This window comes from Cygnus atratus, chromosome 17 (genome assembly GCF_013377495.2).
Source record: "Cygnus atratus isolate AKBS03 ecotype Queensland, Australia chromosome 17, CAtr_DNAZoo_HiC_assembly, whole genome shotgun sequence".
NCBI lineage: Eukaryota > Metazoa > Chordata > Aves > Anseriformes > Anatidae > Cygnus > Cygnus atratus.
Window position 1 is genome coordinate 9,926,066 of NC_066378.1, and position 24,790 is coordinate 9,950,855.

A 24,790-nucleotide genomic window follows, 5' to 3' on the forward strand; every position below is an offset into this window, starting at 1 on the left:
CCACTTCCCCATTTTAAATTATTTAACTTTCAAAATATATAAAACAAAGAAAAATGACTTTATCTAGATTTCCACTAGTTTGGAACACTTACAAATGAAGAATCTAAATCTAACATTTGATTGCAGTCATTACAGAATCTCAATTATAATTTGAGCTTATACAGCTTGTCCCTGGTGAAAGTAGTTAATTGTCTAATGCTTCTGAATGACTCTTACTATATGCAGTAGCTAGATGAAGGCAAAAGTTCTTGTGAATGAGACTGGTACAACGATTCCTTTAAATACAAATAGTAAATGCAGCTGATTGACAGTGTTCAGTCTTTTAATTCTTATGATTTCCTATTCTAACTGGCATTGATTAATTGCCCAGAGACATCTCTTTTATGAAAAACTAATCATGTTTAGTGTCTCATTTTTGGTTTTGTTTCATCACTGCAATACTTTTATATATTATATATTTTATATATATTTTTATTTCTTTGCTCATCTGCTTGGAAACAGAAGAAGAGTGTTCATTTCACACCTTAATAAGGCAATGTAGCCTTCACGTAAGTGAGCAACTGAAGATACCAATAGAGATTTCAATTAAAGCTACCTGGCTATCTAATGCAAGTCTTGAAACTTAATTGTGGGGGAAAAAAAAGAAATATGTCTCCAAAATGAGAGGCCACAGAAGACCAGGCTGTATGCTTCTGCTCTATCTAGTTAAGTCAATTTAGCTTTTTAGGAGACAAATCCTAAAACAAAGACAAATCCAAATCAATTTATGAAGGTCAACATTTGGAACATATTTCTTCATGAGCTAAATGTTTATGTTTACATAGAAAGGCGAGTTTGATGTCCAACTACCCTACAAACAAAAGCTGCATATTGCATTGTTAGCCAACCTCGGATATAAAAATTCCAAGTTCCTATACCCAGAGAAAAGCACAACACCCCCAACCCTTAAAGAACATACAAATGAAACGTAAGCTAGTGTGTACTGTAGTGTACAAGAGTAGAGTTGGTTTTGAAACTCATTACAGTCAAATATAGCTACTTAAATTATCTGCCTTAAAATATGTTTTTCACGATCAATTATACCTCAGTTTGCTTAAGACTGACTATTTAACAATTCTGGAAGAAGGAAAAAAAAACCTACATATGGTACACTTTACTTGGATTTTCCTAGAAAGTGCACGTTTAAAATATTAGCAACTGTTTGGTTTACCAATGCAATACAAGTGTCAATACGAAACATGCAGCTCACGCAATGAATGCATTAGACTAAATATATGGTATCTTCAGGTGTACGTTGGGGTGCTTTACCAAGTTGGTTTTTTTTTTCATTAGAATTAGACCTTGATTTAAAATCAAAGTAGGCTTGAAGCCCCTTTGCTTAACTCGCTGTTGCACACACCAGTAATTTGCTAATATTTTACCTTGAACTACACGATAAGAGAGGTCCCTAAAGCATGGATTCTAATACGACAATATCATAACAACAGATAGTACTATATTTTGTCAGCAGGGCACTGTAGTTAGGATAGGATGAGTGTAAGTAGTTTTAGCATTTTCATTCAAATGCTTTTGATGATTAAAACAAGTAACTCTCTTAAAATATTTAGGAATGCTGTCATTATCGTTCAAGTATTCACCTTCATTCAGCAACCTCATAGCTGCAGCATACACATCGAGCAGTCAGGGTCTTTAAGCTTTCTTTGATTGCAATTAAGGTTCATTTTAGCTTTTTTTGTTTTTCTTTTGTTTTTCTTTTGTTTTTTTAAGCCAGTGTGCCATCTTATCAAATATGTATATAAAGTATGCTAGTCAATTTTAAAGAAAAGACATTTAAAGGACAAAAGGTATGATCATGTAACATTTGAACTAATTTCTTCTGGAAACAGCTTGGTTTCTATAGAGTGATAATCTCTAGTAATTAATATGTTTATTTTTCTTAAATCTATAGCTGAATGTGTCCCTCTTCATTTTTGTACTAGCAGAGTACTGAACTGCAAAACCCGTTTTGTGGCATTTGTGGCCAGAACTATAGCAAAAGAAGGGTAGCCAACTCTCTTTAAAAAAGTATAAGCAAACTAGGGCTGTATTGGCATGTTTTCTATTGTTTATACTTTTTCTCAAAATTTATATATTTGCTATACGCCCATATTTTAAGACACAGAAGAAATGAACCAGCCCTTTTGGTTAAGTGGGTAATGGGACAAATAACGTTGCCAACTTTCTTGATGATAATAGCTTTTAAGCTTTCAAACATTCAATAAATTATAACAATGTACCTAATAGGTTCCTCCTGAGAATACAGGTACATCAAGGAGAGCACCATCCCCCACAGTTCATCTCCATTCTGGGTCACCTACGTCACCTATGGGTTCTGGTAGTCCCGGGAGAGGCAGGGATATGTCCTCGAAAAAGAAAAAGGGGCTGCTTTCCAAAGGCAAGAAACTGCTGAAAAAACTTGGTGCAGTGAAATGATTCATGTACTCCTGGACAACTTGTAAAGCTTCCAGTCTGTGTATTTTTTTTTTTTTTAAATGTCAAAACTAGGGCTTTCATGACTATGTAGTACAACTTTATTAAACCTTTGCATTTTTAACTCTGACATCAATAGAATCATGTGAATTGCTTAAAACAGCAAGAAAAAAGCAGGTTGTGGGATTAAGACAGGAAGAACATGATTTTAGCTGAAGTCTATTCAACACCTGCAAGCGCACTGGATAAATCTTAGCCTTTAGTCTCCTTTAACCCTGGGTCAGGTGAAAAAGAAAAATCTGTTCATTGATTGCTGGTCAAGAGAGATCACCCCATTCTGTCTAATCTTAATCATTTAAAAAAATGGTCTTGAAACTCCTAGTTTAAATCAGCCTTGATGTTTTGCCTTATTAATGCACAATGATTTGTACTGTCTAATAAATATTCAACATATACTTTGTATGTACTGTGTATTCAATTGTCCTCATCTTCCCTAAATCATAGTAATTTAAGATCAAATATGATGTTGCTAATTCCATTCAATGTATGATACAACTCTTGAGAGTTTGAAAGTACTGAGCAAAATGCTTTTTTCTTTCTTTCTTTTTTCCTCTCCAAACCAAAACTCTCGTATAGGTTTCTTTTGTCAACATATTCACTAAACTGAAATCAGATACAGTCTAAGTTGTTCAGAGCCTCACCCTCACTTTCAATCATACAAACATCACAAACTTCAGTTCTGGAGTTCCTGGTTCACTATTCTAAATTACCATAAAAAAAATAAAAGAAACCTTTACTTCCCACCTTTTTTTCTGGTGGAGGTGCAGTCCTAAGTTAAAAGGCATTTTCATACTGTTGATGTCAGATTAAAGATTAAGTGCATGTCTAAAGTCAAAAACCCTGTTATATACACAAGCCGTAGCCAGTAAAAAGGCTGCAAAATGTGATAAAAATATTAATTGCAATATTGGCATCTCAATAAAAACAATCTTACACACTGATGGCAGTCATTGGCTGTTACTATTTTGTAATTCTTGTCCATTTGTAAATTATTTTTACTGTTTATACATACTTTTCAGACTGCCTTTCTTTTTGTAATTTATGGAAGGTTTATAAATGAATGATCAAAGCTTCCCCATTGTGTCTTCAGATAATATTGTAAATTACTGTAAGATACTGTGTGCTAGATTATACCATTTAATTAAAGAAAATAAATGGCCTAAATTTGTGGTAAAGTACCGTGTGGGTGTGTGCATGTGTACAATTGTTGTGTAATATATTTTATATAAATAAATAATTTGATATTTTGTAGAGTGCAGTATGTTTTGTGCATCTACTGTATGTGCTGCTGCTTATTGTGCTAGATGTCCCTCCCTCTCTAAAGAACTAGACGCAAATGGTAAGAGACATGCACAAGGATCCATTCATTCAGGTTACAGTACTGGTGCAACCTACATGTTCAAATACTGCACCCATGCGGAGAAGAAACAGTATGCAGGAGTCACCTCCTGCCTCTCTATAGCAGGCTAAGGCAGCAGGTGCACCCGCTCCTTATTTACTGACCTCAAGTAACACAAACCATACCAGGAGGAATACCCCTGACAAGCATAAGTATATGTTAGTGTATGTTATCTTTTCCTAGTTATATAAGTAATACAGTACAATAATATGGCACCAATAAGACGAACACGCCTGAAAACATGCCTCTCCTCATTACAAATTTCATATATAAAGAAAGAGGGTGGTAAAGGTTTTTTTTTTTTTGCTAGGCTGAGAAAATTAACTGAATACAGGTTGTAGAGACCCCTTATTTTTCTGAACTGTAGTACACCACTGAACTCTGCTGAAGAATAAAGGCTCATCTAAAGCAGACACTTTCTAGAGATTAAAAAAATTTACACTAGCATGTCACATTGTATGCCAAGTCCAGTCTTGAAGTATGTAAACAAATAAAGGATTACAACAACTTTATTCAGATCTTGCAAAGAAGAGGAACAAGGTTCACAAGTTAGTTTCAAAAAACAGCACTAATCCAAATACTTCCACATGAACTAGTTTGAGTCTGTACCAGGTAACACAACATCTGAAGTAGTCGGTGTTCTGCTTTACAAATTAAGCCACTCCTGCAGAACAGTTACCCCTAAGAATCTTAGAACTACAATCCAAAGCAATACCTAAGCACTTCCAATTATTTGGAATAGAAAATCCCAAAAGCCCTGTGAATAGTAAAATTTATTTTTATTTTTTAAACGCAAGTCAGTGCTGACATAGACACTGATATCTTCACTGGAAATGAACTGAATGCTTGCTAAATGAGAAAAACGAACAATGTTAACCACAAAACTTAGTTCATTCCAGTTAAAATCTGCAGTTGTCTATAACAATCTTTTATTCACTCTGCAGTTAACATGAAGTTGCACGACTACGTAAAAGTATATCAATAAAATAGTCTGTGCTAAGCCACCAAGCCCACATAAGATCATTCAAGATAGTGAAATCCATCCTTTTGTAGAGTGAATCCTGTAGTCATCGATAATAAAGGTGTTCTAGAGTTGTAGTAAGATACAAAAGTAATTTTGCATCCGACATTTCCCAAAGCTTTGGTATACTCAGAGCTCCCTCCTTAGCTATGCCAGTTTGAGAAATCCTACTTCATTTCCCTCTATTCTTAGGCAGACACATGAGCACAAGACAGTTTCTGATTTCTCTGTGATTCACTTACAAGGGCAAGCATTAAAAACCCATCCATAGTTTTTTTTTTGCAGCACTTTGCAATTTTAATGTCTCAATAACCAAAAACAGCAAAACAATTTCTCTTTTTAAGAGGTGGATGATATGAAATAGTTAAAAGATAGATAGTTTTGCTCTTATTTTAACAGCCAAGAAAGCAAGGGAACAACAATCACATTTTTGAAATTAGAAGATTAATGTGCTAACTGAAGAAGCTTGGATTTTGGTCAGCATAACTATGTATCTTGTAAGCTAAGAATAATTCCGTAGCAAACTTCACCAAAACCATAAATAAAATTAAGTACTGATAATATTTTGAGAAGAATCCCAAAAACACCTCAGTCAACAAATATTGAAAATTGTGTTTTTTATTCAAAATGCAGATCTGCTACCTCAACCTTTTTCCTGCTACAATGAAGATGAAGTTCCACAACTGCACATACTCATCACCCCACGTGTCTCAAAGAAAAAATAAAAACAACAAAACCACAAAAATTCATACAATTGTATATTCTCTAGAAAGGAACTGCACTTTGTTTTTTAGCTGATATCTCAACTTCAAAGATAATAAAGTCTGTCTGAAAGCAACAGGTTTGGTTCTCTGTGAATACTCTGACCTACAAGGAAAGCCAGTTTATGGGCATACTGGCAAGGAGCAGGTACTCTGATAACACCCTGCAGAAGGGGGAAGAAAAAAAAGGAATTACTTTCAAGTAATTTAACAAAGCATGCCTTCACTGTAACAAAAAGAATGCTAGAATTCAAGAGTTTGGACACACGTAAAATTTAGATTCCCTGTTGTTTATGCAGATTTGTGAAACAACGTTACTTATACTGATATGCATTAAAAAAGTGCTTTATCGAAGAGTACAATCAGATTCTCAACTCCATTCCCGACCTCCCTCAAAAAAAGCATGTCATGCAGGTTTTATATTCTATGCTTTATCTCACAGAAGGTGGGACACGTTAAGTCATGTGAAATATTTATGAATATTAAGATAACAAATCTAAAGCATGTTTCAAGCATGAGCTGACTCTGGGCTGATCCTGGTATGCAACAAAAGAGGCCCAACAGGAAATGTAACAACACAGTTCCATCTCTACAAAAATTATTGCTGGGGGTAAGAAATAATCACTTCAGTTGTGTTTCTGACATAGAATTGAGGGATAATACTCAAAACGTCAATTATTTTCTAGTGATAATGAAAATTCCTTTAGTCTTCAAACTTCAGAGAGACCAGGCGCTTGTGAGAGACTAGCTCTCTGATGGCCACTCTAGGTCCGGATGCATAGTTGCAGACATTTTGGAACTGCATGGGTGCTTTAAAGATAACTTTTTTCTACCTTCTTGTGGGTTGTTACTACACAGAGGCACTCAGTTTATAAACAAAAATATTATAATTTCCCCAAATAAATACTTACCGACCAGTTATAGTACATGTGGCAAAGTTTGTAGGTTAAACGTTGCACATGATCTGGTTTCAGTTTGCTAGTGTCATATATCACATTATAATGAGTGGGTGCAACACAGCCATTTCTCACTGCCTGACTCACAATAAAGAAATCGTACCTGTAATAAAAGAAAGAAAACCCCCAAAGTCTGATACAGAAAGTTGTTTTTCCTTAGAAAAATGCAAATCCTCATACGTTTGTCCTACTTATTTCTCTTAAATCACATCATGCATATGCAGTAAACCCCAAAGTATTCCTTTTCTTTGGTCACAAAATAGTCAGTTCCCTCTATTTTTGAAAGGCCAGAATATACGGAAAAACACAAGGCATCCGATTAGATGCAGACAGTTGTAAGGCCACGAAGGTCTTAACCCTTCATCACAGTTTTCCTCCTGATGTGCTCCACCCTGCACATACACTTAGCTTACACTCCTCATCTGCATTTTGCTACTACACAGAGATGCTCCATCTTACAAGAAAGATACCCTTTCCAGAAGAAATACTTACCAACCAGCTACAGTACACGTGTACTATAGAGCACTACAGTACACTAGCACCCTGAGCCATCTTTGGATGTTGGTAGAACCAGAGTCACTATCAGTAAACTTGCAACACCTGCAGTGAAGCAGTTAAATACACACACACACACAAAAGGCAGAACTAGCTATTGTAACTATGCACTGCCACAGAAAACAATATTCTCTCTCCTGTGTGCTCCAGCATCCCTTGAACAAGTCCAACATACCACCGTCAACTGAATAAACTTTGCAATTCCTGGGTACCTGACCTAAGTTCCATGGAGCGTGGCTTAAAAAGTGGCACGTGAATGAAGACAAATGAGGTGTGTGCGTATGTTTTACCTATACACACGACTGTGTAATTCTAAGTTGTCTTCTAGTAATTTACCAACCACCAAAAAAACTTCCAAAGCTTACTCATATGATGTACCCTTAAGTGACAAAGTTTAGGCACAACATCAAAACTGCACCCAGACAATTTAATTTCAGTCACAGACAGCTGAGTAATCCTATCAATAAGATGTCAGAGAGACTTTAAAAATCAAAAAGAGAAGCACCCAAAAGCAAAACAAACACACATAAATACAAAGCACATATAATACTCTTACATATATAAGTACTAAATATTGAAATACTGCATAATGAATTAATAAAATTTAAGCTTACCCATTTCCCATCTGCATGTTTACCCATTACCCATCTACATGTTTAATACCATTTCTTTTCAAAAGGGCACGTGTGGAAAGCATTCTTCCATTCAATCCCACAGACAATTTAATACTGGATATAGTTCTTTTATTATCAGGTTGCTAGCAAATACAAGAATACACTAACTTACCATTCTGGTCTGGTAACCTCAACATCAACAACAGTACCAGGGGGTGGGTTTTTAAGTCCTCCACCAGACTGTGCAAAGAATCTGGTATTCACTCGTTTCTTCACAACTATCACAGTAAGTTTTGGACTAAATAAATAAGTGAAAATAAGAGAAAAGAAGAAAAACAAACAAAAAACAAACAAAAAACTGTCCTGAAAACCTGCACTGAGACTATTTCAGTAGCAGATTGTCTGCAGTTTTCAATTAAAATCAACTTTAGAGTTCTCCAGGGCATTAATTTCAAAGATAAGTCTTCACTGTTTCATTCATTTAGATGAAGTTGGACTTTGTTCATAATTTCAAATTTTTAGTTTTTGGTGCAACATCCACCAAATCAGTTTATATTTGATTTCGCAGGGAGATGAAAGACAAGACCAAAAAGGAATCTTCCAAGTACAAAGCTGATTCTGCTATCTCTCTCCTTCATCTTTTACATATAGAAAAAACTTTGTGTGTGTAATAATATTTTTTGGAAAAAAAGCAAGCCATTAGAGAAATGAAACAGAAGTAGCAAGTACTTCAGTTTTGCCTAGTTCCAATTGTTTTGTGTTCCGCTTGCCTGTCATGTCAGGAAGTAATTTTATCATTCAGAGCAGACTAAAAAAAAGGTCAAATCGAAGACATATGCAATACACAGTCCTTTCAGAATTGATAAGAGAAGCAGACCTATCGTACACATGAAATAGTAATCAGGTATGATCTACCAGTTGAAAGAAGGTCTTAATTACTATGCATCAAGAACGACTGATGCATGTGTGCACATGTTGTGCTGTGTACTGAATACTTATGTGGTATGTACTAAAAAAATTCCTATTATATTACAAGTTATGCATCTCCAACCATGTCAGCAATCATCAGAAAAACAGTTTCTTGATGTGAAGCAATACAGATGAAAAGAATAAATAACTGTCATCAGTAACTGCTTTTTCTATCCTAGAGTTTATTTCTCTTGTGGTATGAAAAAAGGGGCCAGGGGACACAGACTTACTTGTAGTCTTTGCCAACAGTCTTTAAGCAATCCAGAAATTGAGGCACTTCGTAATTAACCAAAGTATGTAGTTGTCCATCTCCTACACCATCCCGATACACAATAATACGAGAGGGCAAATACTTATTCCACTTGAACCAATCTCTTAGAGCAGCTAAAAAAAAAGTAAATTGTAAAGGCACTTCTGAATCTGCATTGCCAAAGGCTGTTCAGAAATAACATACAAAATAACCACAAGGAAGAAAAAGAAATACATTCTCATGGTTATACAATGTGTATACACCACAGCAGCAAATCAATACTCAATTAAAAGTACCTTTCATTCCACCCACTGAAGACTTCAGGGCTGCCAATCCACAAGTTAAAAACAAATCCCTATCCCAGAAGCAAAGAACAACAAAACCACATCAATTTTAGAATCGTTGCTTCCACCTGCTCTGCACGATAATTTTCTTAGAGATGCCAACAAGAAAACTTGTTTACTTTAGAATTAATTCTGATCTCCTTTCAATCCATCTCCTCTAAAACACTCTTTGAAGTGCATTCTAAGAAGTATTTAACTATCATTAAAAAATATGGGAATCAATGAAAGAATGTATACAAAATGATACTAAACTTCAGCAATATTTACAACTATTTTAATCTTTTTTTTTTTTTATCTATGTACAAGTTGGCAATACTTCCTCTTAAGGCAGAGAAAGAGGTGTGTTTTGAGGAAGCTAATTTGTCATGCCTTAACTGGCTCCACAAGAACAGAAAGCCTTCCCTTACTTTGCAAGCAAGCTTTGAGACCATCCACAAGTTCTTGCCCACGACTTTGAACAACACAGCGTGAGAACCACCTGTGAATAACAAAATAAAAGATGACATTTAAGGCATTTACTGGGCTTCAATAAAAAAATATTTTTAAAATGGCTATGCACATTTAGTCATTTTGGTCATTGTGGGTCAAGGCAGTCAGGAAAGAGTTAGTACACTATGAGAATGCTCTCCCTATAAAACCCTTGCACTAGGCCAGTACCTTAGCACCACGCGAAATTCTTCTAAAAAAAAAAAAACCACTTTCATACAAGTCAATTCAAAAAGGAGAAGAGCTTGTCACCCCAATGCTCTCCATTCATCTCAGCCCTTGTCCCACCATTGTCCCCTTCTGTCAAGCACAGTGGAAGAAGGGCAAGACTAATTTTTCAACGGATGCAGTGCAAGGAAGCATTCCCAAGTGAAACATCTATTCCTAACTTAGTATTTTAATTGTTATTAAAAATGTACAGTTAAATCGACTCAGACACTTACATGATGGCCTATCACATTAAAGCCTCTTTTCACTTAGGGGAAAGTGAAATTTTATTTTGGCTTTCAAATCTTACCGTGTCATTGTTTGATTCAGGCTAGCGACAAATCCTGCAATTGACTGCTTCCCAGCTAAAGTGTCATGGTAACAATCAATTCCCACAACCATTACCTGTTTCAGCTGAAAAGGAATCAACAAAGAACATGTTCATACGTGTAGACATGCCAAAGCACCTATCACCTCCATCCTATAATTTAACGGGATCATGACATAAGCTTAGCTGTTTCAGTAAAATATGGACGCTCAGTTCTTAAAAGCTACATTCCTCTTATGTCCAATTGAACTTCAGGCCCTTTCTCACAGACAAAACAAACTCTAGAAAAAGTATTTGCTTTATTTTATAATATTTAAAAGGCAAGCTTTTTTTTCCAAAAATAAGACTGAATAAGGAAAATGAAAGAAAAGAAATACTTACTGGGATCTCAACACTCCAAAGTTCTCCACCCATTTTACAGTTCATTTGCAAGGCAATCTTTGTCGCTATGGCCAGAGTAGTCTGAGGCTTGCTTAAAGTGCGAGCAATCACACATTGACTTGGAATGGGACAATCCGTACAGAGGTATTTCTTTATAGCATCATACTTATCCTTTCGGGAACTAGACAAAATACAAACTGCCTTTGAAGGGAGAAAAAAAGTTTTTAAGAAGCTGGATTCTCAGATTTACATAGCAGATGTAGTTCTTTCAAAAAAAACACCTTTCTTACACTTGAGAAATATTCATACATCAGCTATCTGATAAGTTTCAGAAGCTATATTTCAGAGTCAAGTACAAAGACTTTTTAAACAGAAGGATACTGACAGACAGATTGGAATTTGAACAGGTGTATGAGAGCAGGCATGTAGGAAACAGTAGATATTCAGGAACCAGGAGTTTTTATTCCTAAGAAATAATCCACTAGTCTTAAAAAACAATGGCAGATTAACGTGCTTTGAAATTACGGATTAAAATACATACTATGTTTGTGTCAGGAGTGATACTTTGCTGTAAAACCCGTAAGTAAGCTTCTGTTCTATCATCCACTTCAATCCTGAAAAAGAGGAGAAAGCTGTTTTTTTCTGTATTAATAGTTCGAACTGTTATTAAAATCACAGCAAGGACATAAAAATACATACTAATAAGGATACTAAGCAAGGACATAAATACTGATGCATAATGGGTCAAGTGTCACATTTACAGCTGTTCAACATACAATATTTGCAGTTTTTGAACACTAAGGGAAATCACGCTTGACTTAGGCTTCTAATGGCAATTAAAGTTAAAAACAAGGAAAGGCACAAAGATATCTGTAAAAAGAACAATCAAAATATGCTCAAGGGCTGCGTAAAAACACGTATTCCTTCTTGCATTACATACAGGTCCATCTAAAAAGGTTTTGTTTAATGACCAGATATGTAATGCTGTTTGGTTTTGGCAGGCCTCAACCCCACAGTGAAAGCTTTCACAAATAGAAATATGAGTAAGAAACTCAGATAAGTGACTAACCTGAAGAATTCGCAAACGGAAAGCAATTTTATTTTTCTTTAAGTTAAAATCTCAGCATAGAATCTCACATTAGCTATCTCTACTGCATCTCGTTTACCATGTGAAGCATGCTAGCAGATATATCTTAGTAAGTACAAAATTATTTTACTTCAGGAAACGCACTTACATGGTTGCCTTGTTCATTCTGATTCCCATAGATGGTGTGACTTTAAACAGATTCTGAAGTAATGTATTCGCAGTATCATAGTTGCGCCGTGTGTATATTAATAACCAGTTGTCCAGAGGCTTTGCGCTGATTAAGGGAGCTACCCTAGTTTCCCTTGACCAATCAGCAAACTGAGGATTGTAATCAAACTGTAAATAAGAGGTTGAAAAGAAAGAAAATCAACACCCTACTGAACATGCTATCTCCTGATATAACTACCTCCTGATACGCTTCAAGAACAGACTATAACACTTTTGCCTAGAACATGACTGTTTTTGTTTTTTCCACTAATGTCACTGACCAACTTAAAGTAAGCTTTATCTAAAACTTTCAAGGCATCCAACTTTCTTTAAATGTTTCACCCATTTAGCCAGTGTAAGTTACTATTTGCTGCACAGGTTATAGTTAGATAGAACTATAAATATAGCTGTTTATATATTAATATATTTTTCTCCCTAGATCTATTTTTAAATAAGGTAACTGCTTGAGAAAAAGACAAGTATTATAATAGAGAAGGTATAAGATCTTTTTAAGATTAAGACAGGCTTTGCTGAGTACACAGATACTATTCAAACCTTCTCCATCTGACACCCATTGAAAACTAACAAACCCAATAGGACACAGACTATTATAGAGCAATTATATAGTGTTTTATGATAATCCATGATTTAATTGAAATTTCAGTTATTCATAGTAAAGAGTTACTCAGCTTTGAGTGAATAGATTCTGTATGTGTTTTTTCCATTGAACTCATTAGTGGCTTTTCATTTGAAAGTCTTGGCATTTTAATAAATGAAAAATAATTAAAAACATCTGTATTCTCCTACTTTTGTATCTGAAACTACTTTGTTTAGACAGAAAGGACTGTTTTGCAAGGAAGACATTGTAGTAATTCAAGCCAGACTCAGGCATTTTTAAACAGAACTTGTAAACTACTTGAGAAGTTTTTAAGTGTCCTGTATGGACAATGACTTACGTATCATGCTTTCTCTCCTAATGTTTTGTTTATAAACCAACAAGTAGTATTTCATCCTCTAAGAACTTGCTTCATTGATGAGTGATGCAGAAAATTTTAGAAGTGATTTTATTTACCACATTTCCTGCTTGAAGGATCTTTTCCGATTGAACAACTCTTCCCGTAAAGGATAGCAAGTTAGAATCAAAGCTTAAACCCCAGTCCCGGAGTTCCTTCTGAACACCATCATCTCTGTTCAAAAACAACATTTCAATTAAAACAAGTTTGTTCTTGCTGGGATTTTTTTTTTTTTTATAACTTTGTCAGGAAAGATTTGGTTGACAATGATGCACAAAAGATACCCAGGTAGCATACTTTTGGATGTAGTCAATAAGTCTTCCAATTTCACATTGCCTTCGCTCAGGTGGCAGTCGTGTATGAATGGCCAAGTCTTTCATCATGTTAAAATCATTCCGCATCTTCTCAGTCAATCCTGGTAACAGCAAAATCATTTTCTGAGTACAAGTTAGACTAAAGACAAAGAAAAGTAAACTCTAAAACCTATATAAGTCAACAAGTGTTGTTCTCTGCAGTTCACTTTCAAGCTGCAGCAATTGAAGAGTGTAACACAGTCTGTAGCCAAGAGACAGTAATTATTTGTATGCAATAGTCAGTGCTATTTTAGGCAATTTAATTGTAATCTACATTAAGTTGTAAGAATACAACATCCCATACAACAGTAACAACTGATACCTCTGCCAATGACAGCACAGTACAGAAGTTTTGCTCTTCACTGAGAGCATATTTTCTGTTTAGTGGAAGTTTTCACTGTATTTGTAACATGCAAGCTCCTCAGCCTTTTCTTATTTTTAAAAGAAAATTGTATTTTCTAGTTTCCTTATTGCCCCCATTTGGTTTTCTTCATAGCGAAGAAGCAAAAGGAAGTTTGCTTTTACTAACCAGATGGAAAATAAATCCCTATGTTTAAGTAGACTCATGCTAGCGTTAACATAATTTCTATCAGATCCCCAAAGCTTTGAATTCATCCTCCCATGTAGTGAAGACTACCATCACATAACATATTAATATAGTCATTCATTTCATTAGGAAAAAAAAGTACACAAGATAAAATTCCCAAGTTGCTGAATACACTGAGGTCAGCTTTGCACTCTGAAGTTTAATTTAATATTCATGCCTGGCTGATTACACAGACTGTCAGCTAAAAAAAAAAAAACCACCAACACACTGTCAAAATAAGACATTCCTAATATTGTGATGCAAAGTCTTCTTACGATCCATACAAGCTTGTCTTTAAGCTTTATCTGTTACATTAAAACTTCATATTTTGATGCTCAGTAATCTCCCAGGTCTTCATACAAGATACGTACATTTGTTACTTCTGACCCGTGGTTAAAAAAAACATGCTGAATTCTACTGTGAACACACACCTGGCTTTTAGTACTTGCTACAAGCTTAGGAGCTACTTAAGGACAATGAAGGTGCCTCAGTGCAGAACAGCTGACTAGGAAGCTGTAGCTGGCAACAAATCTCCTAGTTGAAATACTGCACTTTTATTTGGCACTTGAAACCAAACAGCTTTCTAGCCACTCTGAGTACCCCTCTAGAACTGGAGGAATTAGCACACAATTCTTGAGCTCCAAGTGAGGTATGCACACCAGTCACCAGATCTCCACACAGAAAACCCCTCCCAACTGTGGTAGCCCAGGAAACAGCCAAAACCAAGTCCTGCCATTTCAAACAGGTTTGAGGCCTTTACTGAGGTCTGAACAGTCTATCCAAAAGACAGAAAAGCATTGCAGCCTATCTATAATGGATGACAGGTTGGTCAGTCTTCCTATCAGGAAATAAGTTTTGGACTATCCTAGATGTGTTCCAAATATTACCAGGAGGCATCTGTAACAAGATTCAAGTTGCGTTCAGAAATCAGCTCTATCATTTGTGTAACAATCCCCACATTTCCATTACTCCTCCTGAAATCTGAACTACACAGACCACGTCAGAGATCCTAGAAGGGCTTTATGCTTTTACAGCATGCTAGGGCTGTCCTCAATGATAGCAAGCAGTTTTAAGACATAGCTCAGCAATTTCACACCCAGAAGGAGGCCAGTGCAACTGCACAGATACCTTATAAAACTGCGAACGTAAAGCATTTGATGCCAGCCAAAGTACAATTTACAAGAACTTGAGACAGGATGTGCCATCTATCAAAAGGTAAACAGCTGAAATTCTACGCACATATTCATCATGTCACCACTAAGAGCAGACTTGTGCATACTTTTAAAAAGAGAAGTCCAGCAGAGGCAATTTGCTTACTGCTCAGGATCACAAAATCACTGGTATTGAGCACTTCTTGCCTGTCATGCAGATCAGCTGTGCATGTGCTGCAGCCACATAGTGGCATCAGTGGTAATCAGAGCTTTAAGGTTCTCACTCAACACATATCTCCATCTGCACAGATGTCAAGGAAGACATTTTTAGATTTTTGCATGAGGGGACACCAAATTGTAAGATGGACAGCTCTTTAGATTTCCAAAGCAAACCAAACCAGTTGTTTAACTGAGACAGTTCGTTTTGCTCAGAAGTTATCCAACTGAGATGGCCAGGTACTGCTACATGCAAACTAAGTATCTCAGAGAAAAACATTTTTATGCAACTCACAAAATTATCTACAGATAATTTCCCTTTTTCAAACGGAAGTTATACTGTTAAAAATTTTTTAAGTTAATACTGTGCCAACATTCTATTTCCTAAGTGGAGACTATGCAACAGCAAAACCCTTCAAACTTTTCAGTCTCGTTTAAATAACTAAACTGAACTACACGCTTGTTTCTGAACTCACTTTTATACAAGCAAATCAGTTCTAGTTAACTTGGCAAGAGGTTGCTGTCAAAATATCAGTTTCAGTAGGAGGTATGGTTTGACAGATGCTTGAATGTGAAGCAACTACTGCTACAGTACCTGTTAAGTAGCACAGCTCTGGAATTAGAACCACAGGTCCTGATATCATGCTTCCTCTCTTCCTCCGAGACTGACTGATCAAGACAGGCTGGTTCAAGTCAGTAATTTCTTGATTATATTGCTGTATTAGAAATACATATTGCATGTTAGTTTATTCATAAACACGTGGTTTTCTTAATACTCACTTCAGAAAGTATTTTTTATTAAACAAAAAGAGTTTTTATTAAACAAAAAAAGCAAACTCGTTTTTTGATTGGCGCATTCACTTAAGGGGAGCTGTTTTTGTCAGAAAAGGACAAAAACAGAAGCACTGTTCTCTCTGCTTGTGTCATCAAGTTATTGACTTGTAAGATACTGACTTGTAAGAGATAACAGAAATAATCCTTCTGCCTTGCTTGAGGCAGTACCACGCAAAGCACCTAACCAAAGATTAGGATGCTCATTTCAGATCTCCAATGGACAAGGTTTCTGCCCTACGTAGCAATTTAATTGAAGACATTACAAGAATAAAACAAGATTCCATTAAGTCTGTAATTCATCCCCACCCACCCAGCCCCCAGCCTTTCTTCACATCTGGCAAGAGCTGGTCTGTCTAGTGATCACTAATTTAATTTAGAAAGAAAAAAAAGCTGACAGCCAAACATACTTCATGGTTTAACCCTTTCTTATTCTTAAAGAGAATCACACCCCAGAAAACACGCAAAGAATAGCATTTAAAAACAAACAAACAAAAAAGTGGTATCACAGCGAAGGCATGAAGTCACAAACATTATGAACTCCAACCTGAACTAGAATAGATAATAAACTAGAAGCAAAATTTACACTAGGTTCCATCGAGTTTTACAGCAGAAACTTTTGTGTAGAAAGATTCCACAATTCCAGTGTTTGGCTTTCCAAAAGACAGTCTCTGGGACCGTCTCAGGTCCTGACAGGCCAGTCTTGCTAGTGAAGACTGAGGCAAAGGCAGCATTCAGTACCTCAGCACTTTCCATACCCTGTGTCACCAGGGCCCAACTCATTCACAACAATGGGCTCACATTTTCCCTAATCTTCCTTTTGTCTTATAGAATACCTATAAATAAAATACCATACGGTAAATACATATGTACTTAGATCCTTTGTTGTTGTCTTTTACATCCCTTACCACATTCAACTCCAGTTGGGCTTTGGCTTTTCTGCTCATCCCTGCATGCTGGGACACTGTCTCTGTATTCCTCCCAGGTTACTTGTCCCTGCATATTTCCTTTCTGCCTTTGAGCTTTACAGAAGCTCCTTGATCGTCCGTGCCATCCTCCTGGCATTTCTGCCCAGTTTCCCACTCCTTGAGATGGGCCACTCCTACCCAATGCAAGCTGCCTACTGTAGTTACTTCTTTCACATTACATAGTATCCATTAAAATAAAATTCTGCTAAAGCCAACTAGGAATGACTAATCCATGCATTGTAGGTAAAACCTCCAAAGATGCTCTGAAGTTTCAAGTTCAAGCATAATACACAGAATGACAGGTAAGTTTCCATACCCTTTTGTAGTAGTCTACATAGCTGATCTCAGAGCCATCTGCTCGTCTAAAAGTACACTGTGGATTGGCATCCCAGTCAATGTCATCAACTCTGTATGTTCTGTTGTTGTACCTGAATAAACAATTTCACCATTTTATTTATTTTTTAAATCTTAAATGCAACTGAAATAGAACTGTTAAGAAAAAAGTTGATGGCGATACTCATTTAAGTGGAAGTTTTGCTCTTATCAGCAACAGTAACTTCAGGTTTCCAGTTATAACAGGTATCAATCATAACAGGTATCAATTCTACTAAAAGCTACATGCTAATAACACAAAGTGAAAACAGACCTAATCCAAGATGTGTTTCCCACTTTTCTAAATGCTGTTACCTCAATTAATTTGCTAACTGGACAATGATAACATTTTCAGGTTCATAGTTCATTGTATATTCCAGGACATGGAACACCCCCCAAAAAATAAAACAAATCTCTGAGAAGAGTCCAAAGAGACTTACTTTGTAAGAATAATTAGACCTATCAGTTCTTTAGCGCAGGCATCTCTAAATCTTTGCTCTTCAACCTGGTAATAGAGACTGTACATAAAATCCAACACCGTTTCACTGCGAAGAATCTTATGGCTCACATCTGCACATAACATAATGCTTTCCTCATACTGGAGAATAGAACTTGTGAAGCCTGGCCAAACCATCAACCTGCCAAAAAAAGAGAACATACAGGATCTTAATATACTTTGAAGCATCTCTGTTCTTACTCTGAATTATTTCTGTCCACTTTCTCAGACACTTGAAATTAGCCATGACACAACGAAACCATCATTCAAATATAAACAAGATCCCGAAAGTTAACAAAAATAAAAATATTTTAAGTGCAGGTATCTTTAATTTTTTTTTTTTTTTTTTTAAGTCTTAAATTGACTAAATTAATGATACAGCAGTATGACTGAACCCCCAAAAAAGGGCACTTCAGAAGTTAAGAAATCCATTTCATACTATTAGTCTTAAATATCTTAAACAGAAAGCATATAGGTATTCAAAAACTGCGTTGAAGAGAAGACCAATAGTTTATCTATTAGAACACCATCCAGTTTCTCCAATCAAGCAGGTTATGTATGCTAGACTAACTGTAAGGTGCACACCACAGCCTTATGAGGGTACCAACTCAAACTCAAGCTAACCCACATGCACAGTAAGCCTGGGGCTGGCCAAAAGCACCAGGTACATTCTAGGGGATCCTGGTGGGGGATAGGGACAAGACAACAGCCTCCAACAGGGGACTTCAAAAACTACCCATGCAGTGGGGCATGGCCAAATACAAATTTACTTGGCAGGTTAAATGACCTTCAGAATGAAAGCTGGAAACTCCTGAACTTTAGAATTGAAGTATTCAATGATCTCAGCTTTACAGACATTTAAGCAAGGTTTCTGACATCCCAGTTAAATGTAGAACAGAACACACATTGGTAAAGAGTCATCAGATATTGCACACAGCAGGAAGTTATGAGAAGAAGGCCTCATGCTCCATAGGAATAACGGGTTTTAAGTCTACGGCGTTATTACAAGATAAACCACGGGAGCAATACTGAAAAATCCTCCTCTTTCTCCCCACCCCTTGGCTTTCCATTTTGCCAAACCTGTGATTAGGGATGCTGACTGGGTCATTGGGGTTGTAATAGTTACGTCCAATCTGCTGCAAATTCATCATCTTCAAAAGCCTGCAAGTTGAAATAAAGATGTCATTCACCATTATTATTCAGTTTATCAACTATCCGTGGTCCCATCCCTCTGCACAGCTGTATTATTTGTTCATCCGACTACATGAAAGTCGGAAATGTGAACTTTTGATTAACTTAAATTTAGAAATTTAGTTTATTAAATGACAACTTCAGAAGTTGAGAATAAGTTAGCATATAACCTTATCAACCAGCTGAAGGTAACAGTCAAAACAAGCTACATTTCAGGTGAAACCAGGTAGCAAGTTCAAGTAGAAAGATTATAGTGGAAGGAAAAAAAATACATTTTTCAGTTCAAAATCTTGAACTACACTGTGCTCTAAGAGGCAAATCCACAGACAGAAGAGGGCAGAGACAGGCTAACTGCCTACAACAGTGAGCACTGCAGCATGTTTCTGCTTGCTCAGAAAAAAGGCATAAACTAATTTTTCACTAACATGTACCAGAAGCATGCATATAACTGCACGCTAAAATGTTGCCAGATGTGGTTGGCCACATAGTAACAGCAGCTACAAAGGCTTGAAAATTTACATTTGTCATATTGATTTGTAGTCCATTCCTTAGAAAGGAAACACTTAAGTCAGATATTTCTCAAATGACTTCTTATAAAGACATAACTTGGCGAGCAAACCTTCTAAAAATGATGTTATAAAACTGCAGGCATGTAGGTGAACTAGGTGGCAATTCATTAGTCAGTGTGATTGTGATCTTCACATCTTCTCCATTTCGAGTCTTACTAAACACTTCAGTAACCTGAAAAAGCCAAATTAGATTAATAAAACTGAAGGCAAACAGGGCTATAGCTGGACTTTGCTCCATTAATATCAAGTATAGTAGCATATTAAAATTCTACATAATAATCTCGAAAATTAGCTGAAACAGGAATTTGATTTCCTCCTATGACTGTAAACTGCAACCAAGAATGCTTTGTTTGCTTGGGTGAAACACTAGGCGTAGAACAGAGGCTATCCCCAAAGCAGCTTGTACAAGCAGACAACTTGGGGTGGATTGTTAGCAGGGACGCAAAGGGGGCTACTGCCGTTGGCTGACTGCAGGCTAGCAGACGAACTCCACCTCACCGCTTGCTCACACCTCCTTGCCTCCCGTCCCAGTAGGACAGTGGGGAAAAAACAGGATGAACAAAAGCAAGAAAGCTCATGGGTCAAGATGAAGACAGGGAGATCACTTACAGAATCGGGAACTTACACCACGGGCTAAACACAGATTCAAGTTGTGGAAATTAACTTTGTATTTACCTACTAATTCAGATACTGGACAGAAAGAAAAATTAAAAATGCATATGGTAAACACCTACTGAACCATGTAGAGAGAAAAATACTGTCTGTACTATCTGCTTCTGTGCAGAGGGTTATTCAAGTTTGCAGAGCCTGAGAATTAGAATTAGAAGTTTATTACCAGATTTCTCTGTGCAAGCAAATTAGCTTACACTATTAAATTCAATCCAACTAAATGTTACTCATGAGACATCAATTCTCTACATTCAGCCAGACTAGGAAGAAACAGCAAGCACCATAAAATGCAAGTCAAAATAAAAATATTATAGAATTCTCATATCACACCTTATTCCCTAGTTTTTTTGGCAAGAATAATATTGATCCATCAAACGCATGTGTCTTTCCAATTAGCTCTTCATGCTGAAAGAGCAAAGCTGATCGAAGACGGCGTGCTTCCATCTCAGGATTATAGCCAATATGGTACTGATACAAAGCCCATTGGGGTCGAGATGTCAGACGAAAGTAATTTGCAATTAATTTTATCATAATACCTGAAGAACCTAAAATGAGAGGCAAACATCCTAGTGGTTACAAAAGTTTTTAACAGCTTATAGTACTTTAACAACTCCGAGAAGTTTTAAAATACTGTCATACATATAGAGATTAGATATCTGTTGCATTCTGCAATTGTTCTGTACAATGAAAGTTATAGAAAATTGTCACATATGCACAGCGTTATCGCAGTCACCAGAGCTTTTTATAATTCCTTCATCCATCAGGAAAACTCCCACATCAATTGAGGTAAACATTTATATCAGTAACCTGTCTCCTAAAGGGTAAGCACCATCTACAACAGAGATGAATCGCTACCAAAACACAAATGGACAAATTACTTTCTTTATGTGAGCGATAAACATGGAACAAAAACCAGCACAAGTATCAATCTCTATATATATCCACATTCCCATTCACACAGGCTAAAATGACATTTCTTTCGGTATTTCAAGATTTAAAAATAAAAAACATGCAGTGAGAACTAGCTGCAGGTCAGTTAAAGTATTTTTGCTATTTTTTCAAGTTTCATTTCAATTTCCTTTAGACTTAAAAACACAAATTAATACAAAAAGTGCACTGCGGTCAATTATGGATTATCCATTTTATTTTGATTATCTACTTTTCCTATTCAAAATACACCTTAGACAAAAACAAAAAACCCTACAACATGCAAAGCAAATGGCAATACTAGGTTGACCTTTAAGACTACTTTTCATTTCAACTTTGTTACAGTTGTCCATAATCTAATCTGAACATACCAGTTTTTGATTCTCGAACATGTTCTATGGCTTGCCGAGTATTCACCCCTAGGTCATGGAAATCCCGACGACGTCCACCCCTATCTGCTAAAGACAACTCCTGAAATCCGGCTGAAATCTGTAATCCTATTGGTTTGAAAATTGAGAAAAAATTGAAAAGTAATACATATTATCTTCCTAAGATTTACATTTAACCAGCATGCAAACAGAACAGCTCGTTAGCCAGATGAAAAAGGATGGACTAATAAACTAAGTCAACCTCTTCTGCAAATACAGGGGAAATAGCACTTGTTCCAACTCCAGATAACACTGAAATGTGAAAGAGTGCATTGTGACACATAGTGATGTGAGTTTCACTTCATTACTAACATTCAAGAAAGAGAATGACATAGCAGAAAAAAATACTACTGGTAGTCATGCAGCTGATTGTGCCAACAGCCTTCTAATTTTATTTATTTATTTACTATTTTGATAAAGGAGCTGGTAACCTGTTTAATTTCTAGCACACTTAAGGTAGCTTTCAGAAGTCCAGGTTCTGTTATGCTGCATATTAAAGTGACAACACTATCAACACAAGGTAAACACTGTAAACTTTTCCAAATCTTAGTAAGAATCTAATTTTGAAAAGAAGAATTAGAAACGTTGTATAAAGAACACATTAATTGCATTCCCTTCAAAACACTTGCTCTTGTGGGAAATGAACATTTTTTCCCCTTTCTGACCTGGAGGCTTTGGAACACTCTGAGGGCCTCTCTGTCGTCCACGGCCACCGAATTCTTCTGACAGTGTTGGCAGAACGCTTGGCTGTTGAGGTTGCCGATGACCAGATGGATGACTTGAAAAAGACTGTTGAGCCTGCAATAGTTGTGAACAACTTTTCCTACCACAACTGAAGAAACAACATGCTTCTGGGAGTACAGCAAAACACAGCCACTAATCAAGTTCAAATACCCAAATACCCAAGTTTAACAGCTATATACTTAATATAGGAAAAAAGGAATTAAATGTAGCAGAGATATTACTTTGTACTTCAAATACTAAAACAATGGGTTTACAATTTGTGATATATATATATATATTTTTTTTTTTTCTGGAAGTTATGTTCATTTATCTGCAGTACTTATTTTATAAAAACAGCTCTTGCAGCTTTAGCGTTCAATGATTAAGCAACATTAAAGAGTGTCACGTCTGGAAGAATTCTTCAGAATAACCTGAAATAGATAAGAGGTTTTTTTTTCCCCCCAAAAACAAATTCAAGTTTCCAGAGAAGAAATACAGATTTATTCTATACATAAAACTACAAAACCTGAGCAGCTCTGTCCCACAACACAGCAGTTATTGTAGGACCCCTCAAACCACTGCCACACACCCTGCCAGCACCCCACCCCTGGAATTCCTCTACCCCTTCACTCTCAGAGCACTTGGCACCTGTCTCACAATTCCCACATGCATGTTCTGATGCAGAATGCAGCGCTCCACAACATCAGTAAGTAGGCAGGCCTCCCCGTTCTTATATTCTCCACCTTATGGTCTTTATGTCCACTCAAAACAACTTGTTGCAATTTGTGCTCACTGTCCTCTTTCCCTGTACTCCTTCCTACTCATCCCTTTGCTCCCCACCCCCTTTTCCTACCTTTGCAGCAGGAACAACCACAAATTTGTCAGAAAATCAGTAAGGAAAGGTAGGCCTCTGACCTTAAACCTCACTAACCTTTTTTGGAAAAAATTACTCGCAGTAACAATTTGGTGGTATTATGATACCTCCGTATCAGTCCAGTGTAAAAGTCAAATAGTATGGTTCATTTCTACAACACATGGCTACTTGCTACTGTCTTCCCCTACAATTAGGGCAGATTGTGTTCTCACTTGAGACACAAGTGCACGCCTAAGCCCTTGTTTTCCAAACTTGTATGAAACTTTTTTCTTCATTCTGCAGCCTCCTACAAAAATGGCTTTAGAAACACTTCTGGAACTGACCTTTGTGGAGGAAGATATGCTCGGCCTATACAATAGAATAGTGTCAGTCTACATAGGGAGAAAAGAGCTGAAACCATTTTTTTCTCCTCTTGGACTGCATCAACATTTGTAGTCCAACTTCACCCATAGTCATGGTTTCTTTTCTTTCCTCCTCCACAACAGGATACCGACATCACCTCCTGACTTCTGCTATAAATTCTACTCAAGTCATAGAGCACAAGTTTGAAGTAATCATGTCTCAGGTTTATAAACACTGTTCCAAGTTCAAGAGGGCCATCAATGCTACTGATGCAAGACACATTTTCCTATTTCAGAAACAGGTGCATAAGCTACCTCCTATTTCTACTCATTCTATTCAGACAACTATATTACAATAGGGCACTTATTTAAAAATCACAAAAGAAGTTTAATTTTATTAATTGCTTTTGATTAAATACATCTGACACGAGATATACATACATATATCATCCAATGTATAGATCTGATATTAGCTAAGACTTTTCAGAGCATAGGTATGTGAATTAAAAAGAACCAACTTACAGACGCAGCTCCTACAGAAGGAACAGCAGTCTCCTGTCCTGGAGGCCTCCCTCTGGCTCTGGCTCTAGCTCTTCCTGTCATTTTCCCTTCCAAGATAAGGCATGTACAGCATTAGCGTTCAATCTCCCACTTCCCCCACCCAATACATATTATGAGAAGCACTATTACATTTGCCCTTGTTTAATTTAAACTGGCTCAGTAAGATGCACCCTTATTTACAAGCCCCCCAGCCGTTGTCTCTCCACGTTAACACAGCCACAAAAGCCAGTGTGGGTAATGGCTCCTCAGCGCAGGCCTAATGGCACAGCCCACGAGGTGCTTTCAAACTGTGCAGAAAGACAACTAGAGAGCACAGGCAAATACACAACCTCAGTCAAGCCAAAGTCTGGGCCCACGACGTTAAGTTACATACGCAATTGGGTTCAGACCCATTCCCCACTCTACCCCTGGCGTACCTCACGCCCCC

General features: G+C 36.7%; 2 protein-coding genes across 5 annotated transcripts in view; one reads left to right on the forward strand and one right to left on the reverse strand.

The window, feature by feature from the left end:
• The window catches only part of RIMBP2 (RIMS binding protein 2), a 140,529-nt gene extending 136,742 nt beyond the window's left edge, over nucleotides 1-3,787 (forward strand). For all 4 annotated transcript variants that reach the window (XM_050714129.1, XM_035564898.2, XM_035564897.2 and 1 more), the window contains one exon: nucleotides 2,284-3,787. In XM_050714129.1, the coding sequence (XP_050570086.1) occupies nucleotides 2,284-2,472 (189 nt within the window). In that variant the 3' untranslated portion in view covers nucleotides 2,473-3,787. The remainder of the gene's footprint in view (nucleotides 1-2,283) is intronic.
• A 915-nt stretch (nucleotides 3,788-4,702) lies between these two features.
• PIWIL1 (piwi like RNA-mediated gene silencing 1) lies at nucleotides 4,703-24,405 on the reverse strand. The gene is made up of 20 exons (XM_035564944.2): nucleotides 24,325-24,405; nucleotides 22,530-22,662; nucleotides 21,808-21,933; nucleotides 20,840-21,054; nucleotides 19,891-20,012; nucleotides 19,161-19,241; nucleotides 18,025-18,222; nucleotides 17,529-17,640; nucleotides 16,009-16,129; nucleotides 13,405-13,522; nucleotides 13,167-13,281; nucleotides 12,036-12,223; nucleotides 11,342-11,414; nucleotides 10,801-11,001; nucleotides 10,402-10,505; nucleotides 9,806-9,876; nucleotides 9,035-9,188; nucleotides 8,008-8,133; nucleotides 6,622-6,769; nucleotides 4,703-5,874 (listed from the first exon to the last, which is right to left on the reverse strand). The coding sequence occupies exons 1-20, from the start codon at nucleotides 24,403-24,405 to the stop codon at nucleotides 5,758-5,760; spliced, it is 2,604 nt and encodes an 867-aa protein (XP_035420837.1). The 3' UTR covers nucleotides 4,703-5,757.
• Between the last annotated feature and the right edge of the window lie 385 nt (nucleotides 24,406-24,790).

Bases quoted from the DNA above. Each gene is read 5' to 3' on its own strand.
- PIWIL1 (XM_035564944.2), bottom strand. From the start codon at position 24,405: ATGACAGGAAGAGCTAGAGCCAGAGCCAGAGGGAGGCCTCCAGGACAG. The intron at 22,663-24,324 runs GTAAGTTGGTTC...CAACTATTGCAG, and splicing joins CTTCTGTAGGAGCTGCGTCT to GCTCAACAGTCTTTTTCAAG. The intron at 11,002-11,341 runs GTATGTATTTTA...CTCCCTTCAAAG, and splicing joins TCACTCCTGACACAAACATA to GCAGTTTGTATTTTGTCTAG.